The 24,068-nt window shown below is 38.1% G+C and overlaps 1 protein-coding gene across 2 annotated transcripts in view; it reads left to right on the forward strand.

Annotated features, from left to right (window-relative positions):
* RPGRIP1L (RPGRIP1 like) overlaps positions 1 to 24,068 on the forward strand; it is a 98,967-nt gene that overhangs the window by 12,859 nt on the left and 62,040 nt on the right. For both annotated transcript variants that reach the window (XM_004584117.4, XM_058674537.1), the window contains exons 5-10: positions 1,553 to 1,655; positions 2,970 to 3,113; positions 13,414 to 13,519; positions 15,818 to 15,964; positions 17,383 to 17,456; positions 23,058 to 23,197. In XM_004584117.4, coding sequence (XP_004584174.3) covers positions 1,553 to 1,655; positions 2,970 to 3,113; positions 13,414 to 13,519; positions 15,818 to 15,964; positions 17,383 to 17,456; positions 23,058 to 23,197 — 714 coding nt within the window. The remainder of the gene's footprint in view (positions 1 to 1,552; positions 1,656 to 2,969; positions 3,114 to 13,413; positions 13,520 to 15,817; positions 15,965 to 17,382; positions 17,457 to 23,057; positions 23,198 to 24,068) is intronic.

Here is a 24,068-nt window from a genome sequence, read left to right on the forward strand (position 1 = left end):
ATTACATTTTAAAAGTAGGAGGGTAATGTTTTCTTTAAAAGTGTCCTATTGGACCTGGTGCAATAGCCTAGTGGCTGAAGTCCTCGCCTTGCATGCAGTGGGATCCCATATGGCCACTGGTTCATGTCCTGGCTGCTCCACTTTCCCATCTAGCTCCATGCTAGTGACCCGGGAAGCAGTCGAGGACGGCCCAAGGCCTTGGGACCCTGCAGCCACATGGGAGACCCGGAAGAAGCTCTTGACCCCTGGCTTTGGATCAGCTCAACTCTGGATGTTGTGGCCAGTTAAAGAGTGAATCAGGGGGGCCCGGCGGCGTGGCCTAGCGGCTAAAGTCCTCGCCTTGAAAGCCCCGGGATCCCATATGGGCGCCGGTTCTAATCCCGGCAGCTCCACTTCCCATCCAGCTCCCTGCTTGTGGCCTGGGAAAGCAGTTGAGGACGGCCCAATGCATTGGGACCCTGCACCCGCGTGGGAGACCTAGAAGAGGTTCCTGGTCCTGGCTTCGGATTGGCGCGTACCGGCCCGTTGCAGCTCACTTGGGGAGTGAACCATCGGATGGAAGATCTTCCTCTCTGTCTCTCCTCCTCTGTGTATATCCGGCTTTCCAATAATAATAATAAAATCTTTAAAAAAAAAAAAAAGAGTGAATCATGGGACAGAAGATCTTTATCTCTCCTCTCTCTATATCTGACTTTTCATTAAAAATAAATAAAAATTTTTTTTAAGATTTATTTTGTTTTCATTACAAAGTCAGATATACAGAGACGAGGAGAGGCAGAGAGGAAGATCTTCCATCCGATAATTCACTCCCCAAGTGAGCGCAACAGCCAGTGCTGTGCAGATACGAAGCCAGGATCCTGGAGCTCCTCCAGGTCTCCCACGCGGGCGCAGTGTCCCAAGGCTTTGGGCTGTCCTCGACTGCTTTCCCAGGCCACAAGCAGGGAGCTGGATGGGAAGTGGAGCCGCTGGGATTAGCACCAGCGCCCATATGGGATCCCAGTGTGTTCGAGGCGAGGACTTTAGCCGCTAGGCCACGGCACCAGGCCCAATAAATTTTTTTTTAAAAATAAAAACAAAATTACCTTTTGTTTAAAAAAGGATTTTCTCTTTGAGGATACATTTTGACTTAAATATGAAGTTAAGGAATGTGAATTATAAAATTAAAACATTATCAGAAATTTCAAAGTTTTGAAACCTTTTTTCCTTCTTAATTCAGTTTACATTGGAAAAATCTGAACTAAAGACTGGTACTTCCAGAAGTTACTGCAGGAGTTCTGAATCTTAAGTTGAATCAGATTACTTCTAAATAATTTAATTTTCTTAGCAGATTTTGCTAAACGTGCAGTACTTACTGCTGCATTTTATGTAACGCCTACAGATAGCTGGGATCTAATATTCCTTTTGGACAGTGTATTTCTAGTTCTCTCCACTGTAGGACATACATCTATTAGTCCCTAATAAGAGATTTATTGTATTCCAGGCTTCCTTTTAATAGCAAATCAAGGATCTTCCTTTGCTAACTTCTCTAATCATACTCTTACTTTACTCTTAGGTATAAGGTTTCAAGATGCAGATGTAGCAGAAACCATACAACCCATGCTTACAAAATATGACAGCAGTTTACTTGACAAAGCCAGAGGAGAAATAAGAAATTTGTATGTATTCTTTTTCATGGTCATTTTAGAACTTTGTTTATTGATGATTTGTTTTTTAAAATCCTTTGTTTTTCTTTATCGTAAGCAAAATTTAGTTATGTATAAATAATTTAGTCACTAAGATACATTGAGTTTTGTGGGATAGTGACAAATAGGTATTATATAGCATGTTTTCAGTAAAATGAGGAAAATGAACTCACTCATTTGCATCAGTGGAATGGTTGATTGACTGGTCCTCTTTCTTATCATTTTAACCACAAGGGAATAACATAAAACCTTAGAGACAATGTTTGTATCCCAGAAAGTCACTGGTAGTTTTTATCAGATCATCAGATCCTGAAACAATCAGCTCTTGCAGTGATTACCCACCCCCCCCAAAAGGAGGGGAATGGGAATTAGAAGGAGTGGCTTAAAACTTTGGAGTTTTCAACTACATATGGATTTCACGTTTTGTTTCTTCATACTTTTGCTTTACTACATTCTACTACATAGCACGGTTTCAAAAAAAAAGTTGCACCGGCCACATTTGGCTGACTTTGCCAGTTAATCAAAGCCTCATGTTTTCAGTGTCTCTGCGTCACACAAATGACTTGACAGCCCCACTTTCTCCAAAGGCCTTCACCTGGATTATCCAGAAGAAACACTGCTGAATAGGAACAAGAACACCACCTGGCCACTACCCTACATAGATAGTTGTGCAAAACTAGTACGTACTTGAAATGTCTCATTTTGAATAGTTTAGATTACCAGTTAACTAACAGCCTGTGAGAAAGTAAAAGTAAAGGATTAAACATAATCTTGTTACCTGGTAATAAACTTGAAAAGCCAGATTCATCCCAGCTTCCTAAAGCTCTTTACTCCAGGATGCTGCCAGACATGACAGAGATAAATGCATGCCAGAGACCACTGAGTTATGTTTGACAAATTTCCTGCCGTTTCTCTCTGAAGTGTTAATTTGGTTGATACAAGCAGATGTGCGTACATATGAAAGAACAAAGACTTTAAAATTATCTGAAGACCAGATTGTGGCGTACACAGTAGGTGATCAATAAATTCTTCCTTAATTGAATTGAATCAAAGTCCAATCCATTGCCTGGGTCATTGTCTTGTACAAAGCAGTGCCTTGAATTGTTCCATATGTGTTCTTGAATCTTCACATGTAACATGTTCCAGTTTCCTATGTACAAGTTAATTAACCTAAAATTCTTGACTTTTCTTTGCTCTTTATTGTGAAGAACTTATTGTTCATTCATTTCAAGTACTGGAAATTTTCCTCAAATTACAGAGTCTTTAAAAAATGATTCTTTATTTCAGGGAAGATGTTATTCAATCACAGAGAGGCCAGATAGAAGAGTTAGAGCACCTGACTGAGATTCTGAAAACACAGTTGAGGAGAAAAGAAAATGAAATTGAGTTATCTCTTCTCCAGCTTCGAGAACAACAAGCTACAGATCAAAGGTATGTTAAAACAGGAATATCACTTGGATGAGGTCCAAATTAGTTTTAAACTCTTTATCATGTGCCTCAAAAGGATGCATTTATCTGGTGTATTTGAAAACCTGGTGTAATTGTAAGCCCTCTCTAGACATACTAACTGCTCTCAATGACTCCAGTCCAAGAACAGTTTTCCCTAAACCTGCCCTATTTAGTAGCAGCTTCTACTGAGTAGAAATCACCTCCAGTATATGACCTGTTATTTGTTCCTGTGGGCAAGAATGCAGAATGTTCTAAAACCACTTAATTGAGGCTCCCAAGAAAAATAGAGATGACATGGACTTAGCTATTGGCATACCATGTACATGAGTCCAGCATTATTTAAAGTTTTTTTTTTCAGCTTTACAGGATAGTAAATTCCATATAACGTGGCACTAATTTGCGAACCCAAAAGGATGTAAGTTTTCCTAGTAGTCTCCTAATAATATATTATCTCTCCTAATATTGCATGGCAGTCCTCTGGTTATTATTGTTGATCACAACGGTTCCCATCAGTAATGCTGCTGCCTTTTCATTCCTTTTTTTAAGATTTATTTATTTATGATTTGGAAGCCAGAGTTACAGAGAGAGCGAGAGTGAGAGTGTGTGTGTTCCTTTTTTTAGCTCATTCACTAGGTTCTTTTGCCATTATTCTTTCCACAGAACTTTACCTTTCTCCTATATTCTTTGCTGGATTGTTTTCTTCTCTGTTATGGCTCTTTGTCCTCCCTTTTGGCTTGTTCTGCTTCTTTCTCCCATACCTAAAAGTAAAGAGAGTAGCATCTCTCGCCTTAGTTCCAACATTTTGCCAATTAGATGTCTTCTCACCCTTGTTTTCTTCAATTAGTCAGTATTATGTTTTTATCTAACGAGAAAACATTTTCACATAGCTCCCATGCTATGATCCTATGTAACAAAAATAATCATTTTTCATAACTTCAGTAATCAGTTTATATTTAAACTTCTCTGGTACTGCCTTTCTACTGTTTATTTGAGTTGAATCCAAATATGAAGTACTAACTTGGGAGCCCTAGACGAACCAGACTCCTGGCTTTGCTTGGTAGGAGAACCAGCAGATGGAAGATGAATCTCTAGTGGAGGGTGTTTGACACAGCCATGAAGTCACTGCTTGGGCTGCCGGCATCCCATATTGGAGTGTCTAGCTCAGGTTCTCACTGCTCCAGTCATGACCCAGCTTCCTGCTGTATCCACCGCCTCAGGTATTTGCAGCACTCCAACTCACATAGGAGACCTGGACGTGGATGGTGAGCCCCTCCCTCTTCGCGTCAGCCTCACCCAACCTTGGCTCCTGTAAACATCTGGGGAGTAAACCAGTAGGCAGAAGTTTCTGTCGCTCCCTCTCCCTCCGTCTCTCTTTTCTTTCTCCCTGTATCTGTGTACACACGTGTGTGTCACTGTCTGCCTTTCAAACAAATGAAACCTTTAGCAATTGAAAAAATGAAGTAAGCTAAAGAAAGCATGAAAAAAAATCTTAAAGATTTAATTTTGTGGGAAAGGCAGATTTTACAGAAAGGAGAGACAGAATGATCTTGCATACAGTGATTATTTAAAAGATATAGTAGATTTGTATTGTGCCTAATAATTTCTCTTCCTAAAAGCATATATGTAAAATTAAGTTACATAAAAAAAATCCTGTGTATCTTGTAACGTTATATACCATTCTAAGTGCAAGGCAAAAGAAACATAAATATTTGAGAGCCTTATTTAAATACAAGGATGTACTTTGAAATATTTCTTTAAACTATAGAAATTATTCCATGTTGTCCTGTGAAGAAGAAATAATTTTGACTAAACTTTCTTGGAAACCCAAGAAGTGATTACTTGTGAGTAACAGTGCTGAATGACAAGACCGCAGCACTGAACATGGTGATCTTAGAAAATTGCCGTTGGCTGCATTGAAGACATCATCTGCATATAGAAATTCACGTAGGTCAAACCCAAGTTTGGCCGATTCCCTTTTAGCTTTACATAACCATGAAGCACGTGATTATCATGGACTGCTTCACCTTCTTTATTTCTCAATTTCCCAAAGAGTAAGATGGAACTTTGTTGGCCTTTCCTTTTGCCCAAGGTCTAAGGTTATCTTGGAGCTAGACCACCATATTAACTGAAAAAGAAATCCAAAAATTTTTAATCCTAAAAGTATAACAACAGCAGAAAAAAATTATAGGTGCATGCGTTTCTTTTTTAAAAAATGTATTTTTTATTGGAAAATCAGAATTTTAGAGGGAAGGAGAGAGAGAAAGGCCTTCCATCTGCTGATTCACTCCCCAAGTAACCTCAACAGCCAAAGTTGAGCCAATCCAGAGCCAGGAGCGGGGAGCCTCTTCTGGGTCTCCTGTGAGGGTACAGGGTGTCAAGGCTTTGGGCCATCCTCGACTGCTTTTCCGGACCACAAACGGAGCTGAAAGGGAAGTGGAGTAGCTGGAACTTGAACTGGTACCCATATGGGGTCCCAGTGCCTGCAGGGCAAGGACTTTAACCACCAGGCTGCCTTGGTGGGCCCAACACATACTTTTCTTACTACAAATATTTCCAGCAAAAATAAATAAACAAATAAATAAACATACATATTGGAAAAATTCACCTTAATGAAATGCTCAAACAAGTACATTCCTTTGACACTAGCCCTTAAGTTGCCACTTGGGACACGTGGATCTCAGAGTGTTGGATTCAAGGCCTGGCTCCACTTACGGTACAGCTTCTTGGTGATTCACTTGCTGGAAAACAGCAGGCAATGGCTCAACTTCCTGAGTCCTTGGCGCTCACCCAGAATAGCCAGATGGACTCCTAAAGTCCTGCTCTCAGCCTGGCCTTCCAGTGGGTGTTGTGGACATTGAGAAAGGAACCAGTAGATGGAAGATTGCTCTCTCTCTCCAATGAAACAACAGTAAATAAATAAATAATAAATAAATAAATAAATAAATAAAATTTTTACAACTAGGTTGGGTTGTGGTCATTTTATGCAGCATAGGCCAAAATTGACCCCCCCCCAAAAAAAATGGTCCAGAGAAATCAATGCATTCCTACCCTGGTTTATAAATTAGAAATTGTGTATGTTATTTGCTCATAACAGAAGATACCTGTACTGAATAATATATTGTTTGTTAAAATCCAGTTGCTGAAAGTAGAGACGTAACTCAAAATAAGAATGTTCGAGGCTTTTTATTTTTAATATGTTTACATGAGCTCAAAGTTTTAAGAGCAGGGGTTTTTTTTTTGAGACTAATGGAAAACTGTTGGAAAAAAACGTTGGGCAGAATATAAAACTTGGTATAATTTACTGTAGAGAAAAATTACAAAATGGAAAGCATACTTAAAGTTCTCCTTCAGGGATACATTATTTCAGATTTGAAATCCTAGAAGTCTGATCTGGATGTTGGTCTCCTTGTCCTCAAGCATGAACCTAACATAGTTGTAATCTTCGGAGTGGCAGGGCTTGATATTTATGGCAAAGAGCCTTTTCATAGAATATTACAGAAACTCTTCAGAGTATGTGTTTAATAGACCAGTTTGGTTTGGCATCAGCTTGACATAAACTTTTGGTTATCCAAAGCCCTTAATTGCTTTGAAGTAAAAGCCCAGTGCTGTTCTTTTTTATTAAAATCATGTTTTTTCCTGTTGTTGTGGTCTATTTTGGAAGAGTGAGTTGTGATTTTTGCATATGTTCTACATAATGCCTCATTAGCAAAAAATCTTGTATCATTTACAAGTAGCCTGAATGTCTGTGTTGTTTTGAACAAAAATCCATATTAAAATTTAAACAATATAAAAATGCACATTTTCTGCTTATTAAAAAGGCTGTCTTAAATTAAATGCAAAGCAGTAACCAGTGAACACATGTACATGAACATTAAAATTAGAATCATTTTACCTTTTATTGACTTTTTCAATTCTGAAAATATTTATCCTCTTACCCAAATGTGTAGCTAGTTTGTACTAAGTGTTTTCTTCTTTTTAAATAAATGTTAGGGTGTTTACCTTCTTAATTAAAAATCATGTTAGTGCCATAATGTCCCAGTGGAGGAAATTTAATCCATAAATAATTCAGACACGCTGGCCTGCCCTCTTCCCTTTGGCGTAGAGCGGACTGTCAACTCCTAGAGCAGCAAGGCCTTGGCAGCCATGCGTTTCTAAGAACCAGCTTGCCTTTGGGGGCTCACGCTTTCCCCTCTGCACAGATACAGGATTACATCTAATAGAATGAGCTCTCCATTCACATCCTGGTGACCCTCCTGGAGGAGGAGTACACCTACTCCTCCATTCTGCGTGCCTGCAGCCAAGGCATCTCTCCCTCCCCTCCCGCTCTCTGGTTCTCTCACTCCTCTCCTTTTTCCCTTCCTCTCTCCCTTGCACCTTGCCTCCCTGCCTTCCTCTCCCAGTTGAGTCTTAGCGCACTTTCCACGTTACTGTCTGAACACTTGTATCTCCCCGGAACAAAGACATCTTCCTGGGAATTCACAAAACTGCCATCCCATTCAGATCCTTCAGCCACGAATGACGCAGGAGCATCACCTGAGAATACATACGCACATTTCCCCAGTTGTCCAAATTTGGAGCCAAATTTCTTTTTTAATAACTGCTTTGGTTTTGTTTTGGTCTAGGAACCACTCAAGGGTCATGTGTTGAATGTAGTTGCTATTTCTTTTAGGTTTCCTTTATTCCAGAATGAGTCCCCACTCTTTTCCAGTCCATTGGCAGTTGTTTTCAGAATGCCCCTCCATTTGGATTTGCCTGATTGCTTCGCCCCTTAATTTGGAGGGCACATCTGTTCTCTGAAGGAAGGGTAACTGGGGCCAGGGATCACCATCCAGACATTACCTTCTCCAGGGGATTAATCTGTCATTTAAAAAAATACATATTTACCAAGTTCTCACTTTTATTTTGAATATTTTAAAATATGTCCAGTGAAAATTATTGTACTCAAATACTGTTTTTGTTATAGTTAATATTTTTCTGGAGGCAGCTTGATGTATTTTCCCGGTACTTTATGTCTATAGACCACAGAAATTATTATTAAAACTAACATCAAGTAATGTATACATGATAGCAGAGGGAAATTAAAACTTAGGAACATGTTAGAAAACAGAAGCAACTTGGAAGACTAGGAAGCATTTAGCTCTTCAAACTAGGTGTGCCCCATCTTCTCGGTAAGCTCTGTTTATTAGTTGAATCACTTTCCTCCTTTTTATATTCATCAAAAACTCTTACCATGACATTCATTCCTTCTCATAACTGCGAAATAGCCTCTACTGAATTGGCATAATTATGCCAAAAAAAAACTGAACAATGCAAAACCTTTAGTTTGCTTTTGCCACTCCATCACCATTGAAGCTGTGTTTCCCATTGGGGTGTTCAGCTATCACTGTTCGCTTCTGTATTCCCATTCGTGTTACTGTGAATTGGCCACTTCAGGTGAGCCAGGATTTGAGCTCTTCTTGAGTCCCGCCAGTGTTTGAGAATGCCCCTGCCACGTGTTCTCATTGCAAGTGTGACTGTGCATGTGGAGAGCCAAGTAGAACTATCCTCTCCATTCCTGTGGGTGCTGACAGTAAGATAAAACTGAGTTATGATGTATGGTTTGACCCAACACCACAGGAAAGGTAAAATCCAGAAGCAAACAAATAAATTCAGACAAAAAATTTTCCTTCAAGTAGGAGCACTGTTTTCACCTCTGAACCCTTGTAGCGATTCTGAGCAAAACCATTCAATACCTTTCAAACAGACTTTCCACCGCTTTTTTGATGATGCTTATTCCACTCCGTTTATTAGCAGCCCTGTAGTCCTGCTCAACAAAACGAAGCCTCACTGGTGTTTGCTACATGTGTATTCCCAAATAAGAGCCATGAATGGCCTACATCTATTTCAACAGTGCTCTTACTGTGTCTGCCACTGTTTTAAAAACAATCTAGGGATGACACGATGTTATGTATAACATGTTATGTTAGGTATGTTATATGTTGTGTATAAACTAAAATTGAAATGTCAATGAGGTGGTCACAGAAGGTGGTTAAGAACTCGCATTTACTTTTACCATATTGGTTACTCATTACTATGTCAATTAATTCCATAATGATGTAAATTTTTGCTGATGGTATGTTGGAGCTTTTAATTGACTGGAAAGATACTCTGCTGGCTCTGTCTTCAGACCAGAGAGGGTATACCTAAGAAGCCGTTGAACTTGACTGGACAATAAGATGCTGGACTCTATGTTTGGTATATGCTTGCAATGGGGGAATCTCAACTGAACTTGAACTGTGGTTATGCAACAAGGTGGAGGAATCCACCATGGTGGGAGGGTTTGGGGAGGGGTGGGGAGAATCCAAGTACCTATGAAACTGTGTCACATAATACAATGTAATTAATGAATTAAAAATAATAAATAAATTAAAAAAAAAAAAACAATCTAGGGCCCGGCGGCATGGCCTAATGGCTAAAGTCCTTGCCTTGAACGCCCCGGGATCCCATATGGGCGCCGGTTCTAATCCCGGCAGCTCCACTTCCCATCCAGCTCCCTGCTTGTGGCCTGGGAAAGCAGTCAAGGACGGCCCAAGGCTTTGGGACCCTGCACCCGCGTGGGAGACCCGGAAGAGGTTCCAGGTTCCCGGCATCGGATTGGTGCACTTCGGCCCGTTGCGGCTCACTTGGGGAGTGAAACATTGGATGGAAGATCTTCCTCTCTGTCTCTTCTCCTCTCTGTATATCCGGCTTTCCAATAATAATAAATCTTAAAAAAAAAAAAAATCTAAAATTTTTTTTACACTAAGGTTGTTTCTAACCTTATCTCTCATATTTGTCAGCCTAAAATTACTGCTTAGAAAGATCTCCCTCATATCTCATAAATGTGTGCCCTATTTCCCATGTTCCAGTATTTCAGAGCCTCACTGTCATGTTCTACAGCCGTCTCCTATAAATGGTGTTAAATACCATATTATAACATTTCAGTGTCAAAAAAAAATCAAGAGGCTTTTTTTTTTTGCTTTCATAATCCTTACTGTTGCAAAGAATGAAATGTTGGCAAGAGTGGAGGAAGGGAGCTGAGTGCCTGGGGAATGAAATATATGAAACTTTCACTGGAGCAAAGATTTTTGCTTCTTAAGGTTTCATATTAGACTATACATTACATAGCTCCACTGAAAGTTTTTCCTTCTCCAGTGTATCTGAGGTTTTAAGTTTCTGGATTTATTATGGCACCCAGTAGCAAAGCTGGAGTCAAGTGTTTTCAAGACTTCCATTAGAAATTCCTCTTTCGGAGTTTATTGCTTGACTGTTTCAAATTATATGAGAGAAACTTGGCCCACAGGTTGTGGAGCTGGATGACTTTTTTCCAACATAAAATCTAATTTATTTTAGTTTGCTTTTAATCTAGAGATAGGCCAGCAACTCTTCTCATAATTTAGGAGATTTGATCATAATTCTAATCATATCCTGAAAAAAAAAGAGCGAAAGAAACTGCTTTTTTCCGAGTTACTTGCTCTTAGTTTTTTTTTTTCCAAAGCCTTGTTGAAAATTGGGAGAAATTAATTTTTACATAGCACTTAATTAGTGTGCTTAATATCTGCCTGCAAATCATTTCATCGTGTAATGCAGCATGTACAAACCAGTGCATCCCTGTCGGTTCGTCTGGTTGTTTTTACCATGCATTCTTTCTATCATATTGTCATCCTTCTGAGAATTTGCTGTTCTCATAGGGTAGAGAAAAGGACAGAAAAATACTATGTTGAAGTAGCTTAAAATATTGTTCACAGGGCAGGTGGTTAACCTAGTGGTTAAAGACACAGGTAGAGCCGTCGTGTTCCATAGTGGAGTGCTTTGATCCCATGCCTAGCTCTGGCTGTGGATTGCAGCTTCCTGCCAGTGCGCACACACCTTGTGAGGCAGTGATGGAGGCTAAAATACTTGAGTTCCAGCCCCTCTCTGGGAGAACTGCTCCTGGCTCCTGGCTCCTGGCTCCAGCCCAAATCTAACCTGGCCATTGATGATCTGGGTGTGAACTAGGACACAGAGGAGCTTTCTCTCTGTCTCACTCATTCTCTGTCTCATTCTCACAGTCTTACTCGAAAAACAAGTCACAACAGCATGACAAAACCCCATACATTTAACCCCCTGTCGTAGATCTAGGACCAGCCACTTCCCAGTGGCTGTAACTGCATCTTCCTCATACTCCTTGTCGTCTTGTCCTAACGTTTCCTCTCCTCCTGCTGTCGCTTCCAGCCATGTTGTTCTCCCATCTTTCATCTATGGAAAAATACTTTTTGGTTGTCAGGCTGACCATGGTTTTCCTTGTACACCTTCTTAAAAGCCTAAGCATGTTCATCACATTGCTGGTTTTTAACTTTGTCGGTGTGTTTTGTATCGCTGAAAACACTTTTAAACAAGCTTTCTTTTCTTCTCACCATTACACTGAAAAAATATGTAATCGTGATGATAACTATTACATATGCAGTCCCTAAAACTCATATGAAAAAATTATTATGAAGGTTTCACATCTGTGCAAAATAGGTGTGCTCCATAGTAAACACATCATTATTACTATTATGTGCTTTGTAAATATTGCTTTCGCTGTATTTATGCTTACTTGTTGTATATTATGAGTATCTCTGTGAAGTTATTTGTCACTTTCTTAACAATGTGTTAAGAATTTAAACTCCAAGGAATTTAAGATTGTATTCAAGAAGGCATCTAGCAATTAAAGCAGTGTAAGCTTTGCAAATGTAATAGCTGATGTGTATCTTAACAAAGAAAATTCAAAATTAAAACCTAGAGGGTGATACTTATTCAAAATATCTTAATGATCTTGAAAACACTAACATAAGATAAGTATCAAAGACAACAGTAAAAGAGAAGATTTTCAGTTCCTCAGTCACATCTTCTTCCTACATATCGACATTAGTCAACCCAAGAAATTCTAGGGAAAAGGAGCAAATTACGTTTCTGCTTCTAAATATGAGAAATATATTTTCTTTACACTTTATGTTTTCTCCTTATATTATACATGTATGCCTGTGTGTGTGTGTGTGTGTGTGTGTTTTAAGTGAACGAAGACAGTCCTTGGGGAACAACAGTAAATGCACTGTTGAGTATGTGCTCAGAACTACTAGAGAATACATTTCAGCCCCATAATTATTTTAACATTGTGTTAAGACTGTACCCTGGGCCAGATCCAGGCCCTTGGACTTGTTTATCTTCTGTGTGAGGACAACTAACTGTCCAAAGCCAAAAATACAATGAACTTTCAAATATCAAAGAGGAAAATTAAGTATTTCAAGTCCTCAGCTGGTTTACAGATGTGTGAGCTTTGTAGTCCAGTTTCTGGTTCCAGTAGGGCATTGTGACAATTTTTCCAATATGTGTACACTAGATAAGTTTTGAAGTAAAATCACTTACTTTATAGCTGAATTAATTTCTAAACTTACACTTTTTACAGTTATTTCTCTTAAAAAGATGTCTGACAGCAAGCTTTGTAATTTAAAAACCCTTTTAATGCAAAACATCAAATTAAGGAATTTTTCTATCAAGAAAGTAAATATACTGTGAAAACAGGTATTCATTTAGATCTATGATTAACCTTTAATGAGATCTTCCTGTTAAATTCTATATTTGCTTTAATCTCAGTAGGAAAAATACAAAATAGTATTGCTGCATATAGAGTTTCTGTATAGCCTATGGACATCAAATGATCTCTTACAGCTAAAGGCACATCTGCAACATATTTAAATGCCAGCTTTGGGTATTATTAGTATAAAATGCTAAGTCACTTTTTTTGCAAAATATTTTGAAAAGTTTTAAACTCCAAAAAGAAACTCCAATAAATGATAATCTTACGATACCATTTGGTTCGGGGGAGTGGCGGGAAGATGAATGACCATATTGCATATTTTCCATTTGGGAAAAAGTAGCTTGATAGTCCTCCTTAAAATAAATGTAAATTCTAGTTGTAGACCCATGTCTCTGCTTAAAAAATGAAAGTGTTCTTATACCACCTTTCAAGATGCTCCAGGATGAGTTGGCCTTCATATTAGCAGTTGTAGCCATAGCATCCAGGTTAGGGCTTCTGTCATTAAGTTTGTGAGAATTCAGCAATGATTATTGGTTGGATTTAAATATCTGTGTTTACCATAGTCCAGAATCTCAGTAACAAATGCATAAATATTTTCTAGTTAATAGTAATTGAAAATTTTTTATTATGCCATAGAGTTTTTTTTCTCCTGCATAGTTTATTTCTGTCTCACTTTTTCTCTTATGTTTTAATGCAACTTTGAAGGTCAACTATTCGAGACAATGTAGAAATGATTAAGCTGCATAAACAACTGGTGGAGAAAAGCAATGCTCTTTCAGTAATGGAAGGAAAATTTATTCAGCTTCAAGAGGTACAGTGATTCATTGTTATTATGACAAAACATAAATGGAAAAAATAAAAAATGCAAGCTGTATTTTTTTAAGTAGTATGATCACAACTGAAAAATTTTAAAGAATGCTGTTTTTATTCTCAGATCTGTACTTCATATTTCATTTGTGCTAATTATTAACCAAACTAACTGAACTTTTTAGTTTTTTAATATCTTAAACGCATTTATCACTTGCCAAAAATATTATTTTTAACTCCTTTTGTTCTGAATTCATTATGAGCATACTGCACTGAAAATTTTGCTGTATTTGTATGTCATTTCACCCTTCAGCATTCATAACCAACATTGAGGCAGTAATCATGTTCTGTAAAATTTTTCTTTGATTTTGATTTTTTTTTTTTTAATCTGTGCCGTTATCAGAAAATTGTAACATGCCGGTAATGTCAACTCTGGGTGTTTTTGCTTTAACTCTTCACAGACCAGGTCTGGCAGTGCTCAGGATTCCTCACCCTTTCAGGTGTTTCAACAAGGACCACAGCCCTACAGCAGTGTTTCAGCAGAGGGTTCCCATTTATTAACACTGCAGAGTTTGCATCAACCCTGGTATTAATGAATTTCAAACCATTCCAGATGAACAAAAAGCCAAGTACTTTTCTTTGAAGTACTGAGACAAGGAAAGTAGCCAATGATTTAAGGGCTCATCTGATGCCTACACTAACTATTGAAAGAGTTAAATACTGTGCAACTATCCTCTGGCTGGTGGCATCCATCCTGCTGGAACCTCCTTAAATGCCAAGGAACAAATACATTCCATGTCAATGTGAGGGTCTGTGGAAAAGGAGACTGATGAGAGAGTGGCAGTGCTGAAACTATATGCAGGTAGAGAAAAACAACTGGAACACAAGTGTTGGAAAGCCATTTCTAAAGTGGGAAATTAAGGAAGGAATGGAATGATGGTTTTGCACTCTTATCCACCTAAATTGTCTTGTTTTTCCAACCCTCCCCCTCCCAGAATTTATTTCAGTATCAGTAATAACTACTGCAGTACAAGTGCAGTGCTCTTGGGAATTAACATAGGGTAGAGATTTGCCAGGATAAAAGCTTGCAGCCTCAGTGAAATGGAAAGTTCAGAAAAAACTGGCTGAAGAGAGTGTTCTGTAATAATGCCAAGATTAATGAAAATGGACCTGAAGCAGCTTAAATGAATGTGAAAGTAGCTGCTTGAATGACTGGAGTTAGTAGTTGAGGCATTAAATGTTGTGGTCATATGATATCTATGAAAAGACATACTGCCTTTTTATATAAAAAAGAGGTACGCGGGGCCTAGCGTGGTAGCCTTGTGGCTAAAGTACCTGCCTTGCATGTACATGCATCAGTATCCCATATGAGCGCCAATTTATATCCCGGCTGCTCCACTTCCCATCCAGCTCCCTGCTTGTGGCCTGGGAAAGCAGTCGAGGACGGCCCAAAACCTTGGGACCAGCACTTATGTGGGAGAAGCATAAGAAGCTCCTGGCTCCTGGCCTCGGATGGGCTCAGTTCTGGCCATTGCGGCCACTTGGGGAGTGAATCAGCAGACAGAAGATGTTCCTGTCTCTACTCCTCTCTGTATGTCTGAGTTTCCAATAAAAATGAAAAAAATATTTTGAAAAAAGAGGTTTAGGGCATTAAAATATATATGTAATTTTATTAACACGTGCAGTCTTTTAAGATTGACAAGAGTTTGTAATGATTATGCTTAATTAAAAATCTTCCCTGAATTAAAGTTTAAACATACTTCTAAGGCTGTTTGTGTGGAGTAGTACTGAATCCTTTCAGTTTAAATATCTGGTCAGTATTTGTAACCCATAATGCAGCATTTTTAGAAAGCATGTCGAACTGTAACTATAGCAAAAAGTAAAAAAAAAACCAAATTGCTAAAGCTAATTTATTTGTTGGCCGTTATCAACAAGTTAAAAAGTCTGAGGAAGTAAAGGACAAGTATAGTTTGCCTTATGTAACTATGAGATGGGCCTGTCAGGGATTTTCCAAAGACTCATGAAAAATGTCTATAAAGAAAGAAGCTCTGCATGGATGTCAGAAATGTTTTGTACCAGAAGAAACTTGTAATTTCGTTTTTGTTAACTTTTTGAAATGCCCTATACTTTCCTTCTTGTTTCACGTTGGGTGAGTACATACCTATAGAAAATACAATATACTTTGTGACATGAAAAATAGATTGTACAGTGTGAAATTGAGTACGTTCATTTACTAGATGGCAATCATTAACTCAAAACTTAATCTGAAAATAATATCTGGAAGAGTCTCCTGTTTTTTTAGAAGCAAAGAACTCTCAGGATTAGCCATGACGCTCTGATGGCAAATGGAGATGAGCTAAACATGCAGCTCAAAGAGCAGCGTTTAAAATGCTGCAGTCTGGAGAAACAACTGCATTCCATGGCGTTCACCGAAAGGAGAATGGAAGAGGTAAGCCCCCGAACAGTTAAGCCAGCTGTTGCATCAAAACTTCTCCATGGATGCTTTGGAGATGTAAAATACACATTTCAAATAGCACTTTTATTTTAGATTCCTAAGCTATCTCCGAGGATATTTCAGAAGGTTCGTGGGGAAAATTGAATTAAAAGTTTATTTTGGTGCAAAAATGTCTAAAGCTTACACAGTTTTTCATAATACACATTTACTATGTCTCTTCTCAAGACCCCTCATATACTGGGTATTAGATGCAACAAAATATGACCATTAATGGCAGGTCAGTGCCAGTAACACCTGTAAATGAACTTAGATCCAGTATTTATGTAAAGAATTAAAGATCCTTAAGTGTAAATAAAATCTATAGCGTTCTGAAACTGATACCAGATTAACTTGTGGAACTGTGGAACGTAACTTTCTCAGAGTTCACAGTTTGATTTTTAGCCATTTGAGATAAACAAAACAAAATTACAGGAATATGTTTCTAAGGAGATGGATGTTATATTCTTTTTGGTGAAATTATGTTTTCCCAAAGAGTTGTTAAAAACTTTTCGTATGATGGTTGCTACTCATGTCTCCCAACTAGTTGATTCTTTTTCTGTATCCTGTCAGACTTGTTTCTCAGGAGAATAGAAATGAAAGCACTTGCTTATACACTCTGTTCAGATCGTGGCAGAATCTTTTTCTGTTAACTAGTATCAGAAAAGAATTTTGAGAGTGAAGGTGAATTTTCAGAATACTGTTATGCATAGGAAAAAAAAATTTATCACAAAATATACTAAAAATGAACAAACTTTTAAAATAAAAGTAAATTCTGGAATACAGAATTGCATAAAGATGTTGTAATTATCCATTTATCTCTGAAACTAATACTCAAGGAGATCAAATGAGGTGTATACTGTTCTTATTAGTTCTTTCATAAGATGTGTGCCATGGACTGTTTGTAAATTTTAGGTAATGTGGGAAATTGTGTCTTGAAAGCAAATAGTGATTGACACAATTTGCCTGAACCATGCACTTAAAGAGAAGTTAATCCTTTTATTTTTATGGGCCAATTGAAAATTAATACAAAATGAATATAATGATATAATTCATCTTGGTAGAAACAAGAAACTATTATGTTTTCAAGGACTTAACAGCAAGCTCTTAACACATTCTTTATTTAGCCCTGGCACATGTTACTATAAAGCAGTGCATTCGTTCTTACTAAATTAAAGCAGAAATATTAATTTCATATTCATTTAACAACTTGAAAAAATTCAAGGCAGAATTAAACGCAGACGGTGTAAGTTGTGCCGTTAACAGCTGCAATCTGAAATCCACACCGAAGCTGGTCTCATCTTTTCATGTTTTTCATGACCCCCATGTAGTTTTATATGATACTCACCTAATGTGTAATTTTCTTTTCATTTTAGCTGCAGGATAGAATTAATGATTTAGAAAAGGAACGGGAACTTTTAAAGGAAAACTATGATAAGCTTTACAACAGGTAAATCCTGACTCCCTGTGTTTTCGTTTGAACTCTTAATATCAAAGCATTTGTTGTCTGAATATCTAGTATCAGTTAACAGTGTAAGACATTGATGATGAGCTTGTCACCCGAAGCAGTGGTCTGTCATTGCTTAGAGAACCGGCTCACTGTGTGGCCAGTAGAAGCTGTCATTTTTGGAATGCAGACTGTACTAATAGACCGTGAGTTCAGTATCCGTAGTTAGGAATTCCTCACAACACCTTGAAATACAGGTATTGTGAATGTGTGAATGCCCACTTTGCAGACAACAGAATCAAAATAGAATCAAACAACCGTAAGAGGCCGAGCTCTGTTTGAACCTCTCTAGGGCTCATCACTCTTCCCAGCTGACAGTAATTCTGATGGAAGCACGGGTCTTCAGCTGAGAGTCTCCCTGTCCTTATAAAGACAGACACAAGGCAACGTGCTTGTCTCACTCTCAAGACGAATTTTAAGTGGCTCCCTCAGTTTCGTTTCTTAACTGGTTTCATAATTGTAAAGTTTTAGAAATTAGTCACTTCTGGTAATGTTACAAACTTCTACTCCACAGCTAAGTAATAAAGGTGTCAGGTGTGTATGATATTGTAAGTCTTTTTTAAGACATGATCTTGATAAATTATAAATTATGACCTTGATAAATTATAAAACATGAAAGTAAATTTCGTATATTTTTAAATGTATTATGCTACAACTGATATTCAGCAGTTTCTTTTGTTGATCACACAAAGAAATTTCAGAAAATAGCCATCTAAACTACACATAGATATTTAGCATTTTAACTGTATGTCTTAGGTTTTATAAATTGAATTTAACTTTTTGTAAGCTAACCAAATCACCCCATAGAATGTGAGAATAAGCTTTTCATTTTGGTTTTCTTTGAGTCACCTGAATTAATGTTAGGCATTATTATTATTACACTGATTTCTGTCATCTGTGTTATTTAACTACTGCTGTTGAATGTCTTTGCACTTAAATTAAGGGTTAGCAACAACAGGTTCAGATGCCAGTTAAAACACTATTCAGGAACCCCACAGTGGTGGAATGGCTGGGAGTATTTACCTGAGCTTTGCCTTAACATTTCTTCCAGGTTGTTTAGACCCACTTTTTAGTCTTGGTCCCATTTCCCATCAATTCTGATTAATTTTACCCAAACTGTTTGTTATATATCCTGTTTTATATTTCTATGTCTATAAAATAATACATAGATCTATGCTTTAATACGTGTATGAAAATTCAAACTTCTGTTTACAGATAGAATGGCATCATAGTGGGCAGCAGAGACAATATCCCCATATCTTATCAGTAAAGGAATTGAAATTCTGAAACAATTGACTTGTGCAGAGTCACACTGATGAGACTCCTACAGAGAAATAAACCCAGTGCTTTTGACTCTAGATTTTGAATTTTTCCCATATGCCTCACTATCTCTCTGATTTTAATTGCAATTGAAAATTGTATAGATGAAAGGGGAAAATCATGGAATAATGGAACTGTCAGACATTCAGGTACTGATTTGCATTCATCCTCAACATCTTGTAATTTTAAATAATTTAACATGGCCTAAACACTCTTGTAAGAAAAGAAGTGACATTTGGCCATTAGTTTTAGCTTTTCTACATCTCTTCAATTTGGGAATTTCCTGAACATAGTTTCCTAGAATTAACAAAACATGAAACTTAGCTTGAGAATAATGCAAGAATGGAATTTTGACAAGACATGGTTTTCTCATACTTACTTAATCACCATAAAACTTTATCTTTCAATATTAGAGATGATTTAAGAGTATAAAACTGGCTTTGAGGGAGTTTTTTCTTTTTTTTAGTACGTTATACTTAAGCTACATGGTTTTGTTCATGATAAAAACATATCTCAGTATGCTGCTTACACTTGAAGTTTATTGAGGTATGTGAAGTATATATATGTAATGAATGTTGAAATATTTAATGCCAAAAAACATGAACACCACTGAAGCACAAAACCCAGCAGGCACACATGATAGTAAATGGAACTATAAATTTCTTAAATGTGATTTCTACAAAAATGCATGTTTTCAGATTCATAGTGGGAGAAACGACAGAAGTCAGCATCTTGTCTGAGATGCTTTTGTTTTGTAGCAGTTTTTCGTCATTTACAACAACTAATACTTATGAAAAACTACATATACTCCCTGTTACTCAAAACTGGCTAGATTTCAGGAGAAACAATATGATTTACAGATTGCATTCGCATCTTCCTTTCTCAAATGAAACTCTGAATGTGTTTCTTACTTAACATATGGCATATTGAAGAATCATGTAGTAAGATAAAACCCTCATGTTAGGGTTTGGTATGAGCCTTTTTAATATGCTGAAACATTTCTGACACAGTGCCATGAAGTAAATACAACTAAGAAATGTAGTTCCAAAAAAAATTTTTTTTGCTATTAAATCTTTCTTTTTGTGCAGAAAGAAAACTATCCTGTAATATGACAAAGCTGCGTTCCAGTGTTTAATATGTGACCCTGTGATTTGATCAACAGTGCACAGCGCAGTGGTCCTTCAACTCTAATGTGTATAAACATTGTGGAAACATAGTGAAAGTCGAGGTTTGCTCACCCTCAGAGACCCCTCTCACCTGTCCCACCTGTCTGCCTCTCCCCACCATCCTGTTGCGGTTCGGTCTGTTTGCATTTGAGCCGCAAAATCTACTGGCAATTACCTAAAGGCATTGATTCTTTGAAGATGACTGATCCAATGCCTGTTTTTAAGAAGTGTTCATATAGTTTTAGAAGTATTAACCCTTTTAAGAAATGAGTGGATCACCTTTTTGTTGTTTGATGGTCAGCTAATAATAATCAGTGTACAGCTTGCAACCCATAGACCTTACTCAGTTTCTGGAAAATGAACATCTAACCCCTGTAGAATTCTAGGAAACAGGAGAGCTCGTGTGATACAGTGCTGCCCAGAAATCAAACTCTGTGTCTGGGGCATCATTTCCTTCGGGAAATAAACCCATCTTGATGTAAATAGGTATTGAATTTTCATTATTCTCACTGAAGTAGCTGTGGATTACTTTTTGGATGATTTAAAGTTTCTTATTCCCTAATTTTTATATATATATATTATAATGCCCTAGAAGAAATAGAATTTATTTTGTAGGAAAAAAGACCTAAGAGGAGAGACAAATTCTTTTTTCAGTCTTATCGTGTTTTTGCTCCAATACGCAAACCCAGGGCTGCCATGGACATGCCAGTGACCACAGGCACCAGCGGGCACTTCTTTGCAGAATGACATATTACCGCTCTTCCAACATAATGTGACAGTGAAATGTATACAATAACCAACCATCATTCCCCCCTCAGTTGTCACTACAGGCAATACACAAGAAGATTTTCATGAATAAAAAGTTCTCAAAGACTGTTCTCATATGCAGATTTAATCATGTACACAGCCCTTACAAAGCAAATGGAGCCAGATGTGGTTCACCATTGATACACAGATGGCTCCAAGCATATGAGTTCAGGAGGAATTCCTCATGAAACTCCAGTGGAATGTAATCCTAAATTTAGAGGGAAGATAGCAGTGGACTAAATTCAGATTGACTTATGCTGATTTACACTAGTATTTTGTGGCTTTGGAAAAACCAGGCTGCTAAATTGTTCTTAATTTAAACACATACAGTTTCTGATGTTTCTGCCAGATTAGCTGTTGGTGATCTTTATGCTGGTACTAATGCTATTGGAACACTACTGTTTCTAATTTTTGGCATCTGATATAATGTATAGCTGTACCTATTTCATCATGCTAATTTTTTCTGGGTGGTTCATGTTTTTAATAATGCAGCACACACACATGCATATGAGTGCATTCATGCTCATAGAGTGTGTGTTTGATAAATATAATTTGGAGAGACACAGAAATTACATTCATTCTTTACTTTTAAACAAACATGTAAAGAAATATTTTTTTAGTTTAGAATAGAAAGCATGTATTTTGTTTGGACTTCATTTAAACTGAGGTAATTGTAGCTTTGATAAAATTGACTTAAAATCTTGGTATATTGGATCCATGCACGTTTTTAAGGTTCCATATGTGAAATAAGAACACTGATAGCAGAGACAGATGTCATATTGAGAGGAGCTTCTAGGATTCCATTTATTTTCAAGGTCATGTTATTTTAAATGCAGTAAAAATATTCAAAATGTGAAATGAATACGTAGTTTGGCTCTTTGAAAGCTATGTCCCCCAGAATAGTATCTCTTTTGGAACAAAACCTCAAGACTAGCTGGGAGCAATATTAAGGGCAATCTTCGGTAATATGTTTCTCCTCCATTTACTTCATCATCAGTATAAAACCAGATTTTATACATTTTGTTTCCCTTGCTGGATTTAAAATAAGCACAAGGGATCAGAGGTACTGATGCTTTTTCAGTCATATCCAGCTTCCTAATGGTTTTCTGCTGAAATGCATAGAAAGAGCGATTTTAAGAAAAGAAAAGAAAAAAAAAAAAAACTATCGCCTGGGGAGCTCTGTAAAAATATCAGGTTGTGAGCCCTGGGATCTTGGTTTTGAAATCCAAGCGTCAATAGCGCAACCAGCCTAGCACCAGAGTTCACAGCAGTATTTAGGAACCATCCACATAAACAATTGATGTAAATAGGTTTTTGTTGTATGCCTGGGTCTTGGTCATTAGCAGATTTTGTTTCACATGAAGGAGCTTGTTATCGCTCACATGCTTCCTGGAGGAAGGCGTGTAGCCAGTGGGTCCGGGCCTCCGTCGTGGGGCAGGAGTCACCTCCAGGAGCCAGCAGAGGCACAGGAACAGCTGGGAACCATTTTGAACAAGTTGAAGTTAGAGGTCCAAAAGAAGAGAGAAAGGCAGTGGGACCCAGTGGGAAATGTGTTGTCAAACACGAGCAAGTTTTAAATGTCGTTTTATTGAAAAGTAGTAATTCTAATCCATCATTCCTATCGGGCACAGAGTATTGGTATTCTACCCCTCCACGTGTGACAAGTAGAATTGTTTGTTCTTAACCTATTTCCTTTGGCTTTTTAGAACAAAAAACTGCATTCTCACTACTTCTTAATTAGTATCAGAATTACTGGCTTGTGATTTAGTTACGCTATCATTTTGTGGCCAGTATGTTGTGCATATGTTATTTTCACAGATGCTTTAAAAGCCTCACGGAATTAAAAGATTGGGTGGAAAGCGCATTTTCTCTGTTAAGAGGGTTTCTAAGTGGGAGAGGACGGTTTTGTCCCGTGTCAATTGCTGAGGTTTGGGAATTGTGGATTCCTCTGGAGTATGTACAGTATCTGAATTCCTTTCCTAGTCCCACAAAAGCTGCACACTGCCAACTTTTCTGACTTGAGAGCTCTAAATTAAGGCCAGTTCCTTTGCTCATCCCACAAACTCTTTCATGTTCCCTAACCGCAGCCTGAGAAAGGCGCCTTGGTTTCAACAGCAGCAGACCAGCACATGTTTACTTAATTCCTAAGACATGATGACAGTGGTCTCTGTGCCACTAAAAGCTTTTCTCTTTATTATTTTCGGTTGAAGCTGACTTCCAAGCTCCCCCGCGTGTCACGTGTGTTTTGCAGTGCCTTCAGTGCTGCCCACGAAGAGCAGTGGAAGTCAAAGGAACAGCAGCTCCAAGTGCAGATTGCTCAGCTCGAGACTGCCTTGAAATCTGATTTAACAGAGAAAACCGAAATCCTTGACAGATTAAAAACGGAAAGAGGTACATGTACACTAGCTGCTGACTTACTCATTTTCAACATCTACCGTCTGTTCCCCGAGCCAGCCCGTCCTCACTGTGGTGCCTGCTGTTTGTCACGCTCCCCACCTGAGGAACACACTGTCCGGTAACAGCCATCCACGTCCAAGAGCGCGTAGGTTAATGCTGAGAATGGCCTTGACTCAGCCCTGCATATCGACCACGGGATTCTTTGTCAGAGTTGCTCTTGCTCACATTGTATTTAATCTGTCCAATTTTCCTGAGTACCGAGCCTTCCTTTATGCATCCCTCAACAAGGATTCCTTGAGAACTAGTTTGCGCTAGGAGCTTCTGTAAGTTCTGGAGATTGCAGCAATGAAAACAATCAAAAGCCTTGCCCTGAGGAATCATAAAGGCCCCAGGGGATAAGCTGGCCCTAATTAAATAAACGTGATATGTCGGGGGCTGTCACAAGCCGGGGCCAGGGCTCAGGTAAGCATCAAGACAACAGAATGGCTGCAGCGGTTGCTGGCCCTTTTGGATAGAATTGGACAAGAAAGACCTCTCCCATACTAAGCTGTCTCATTCACTTCTCAGCAACGACCCTAAATACTGGGAAACCTCAGCAAAATGTGCTGCTGAAAATAATGCTCAGTAATGCATTTTGTGTTTAAGTAACAAATCTCATCTCTTTTGTGTCCTAAAATAATTATAGCAGCGTCTGGATCCCTGTATCACTCACACTTGCATATATTGCATATACATTATTCACAGTGCACAACAGAAAGATGAATCATCTGTTTCATGTTTGCTCATCCCTTGGATAAACCAAGTAATGGGAACATAATGTTGCTGCTTTTGAACATTTGCAATTCAGCTCCATGAGAATGTTTAA

Source organism: Ochotona princeps, chromosome 16 (genome assembly GCF_030435755.1).
Source record: "Ochotona princeps isolate mOchPri1 chromosome 16, mOchPri1.hap1, whole genome shotgun sequence".
Lineage (NCBI taxonomy): Eukaryota > Metazoa > Chordata > Mammalia > Lagomorpha > Ochotonidae > Ochotona > Ochotona princeps.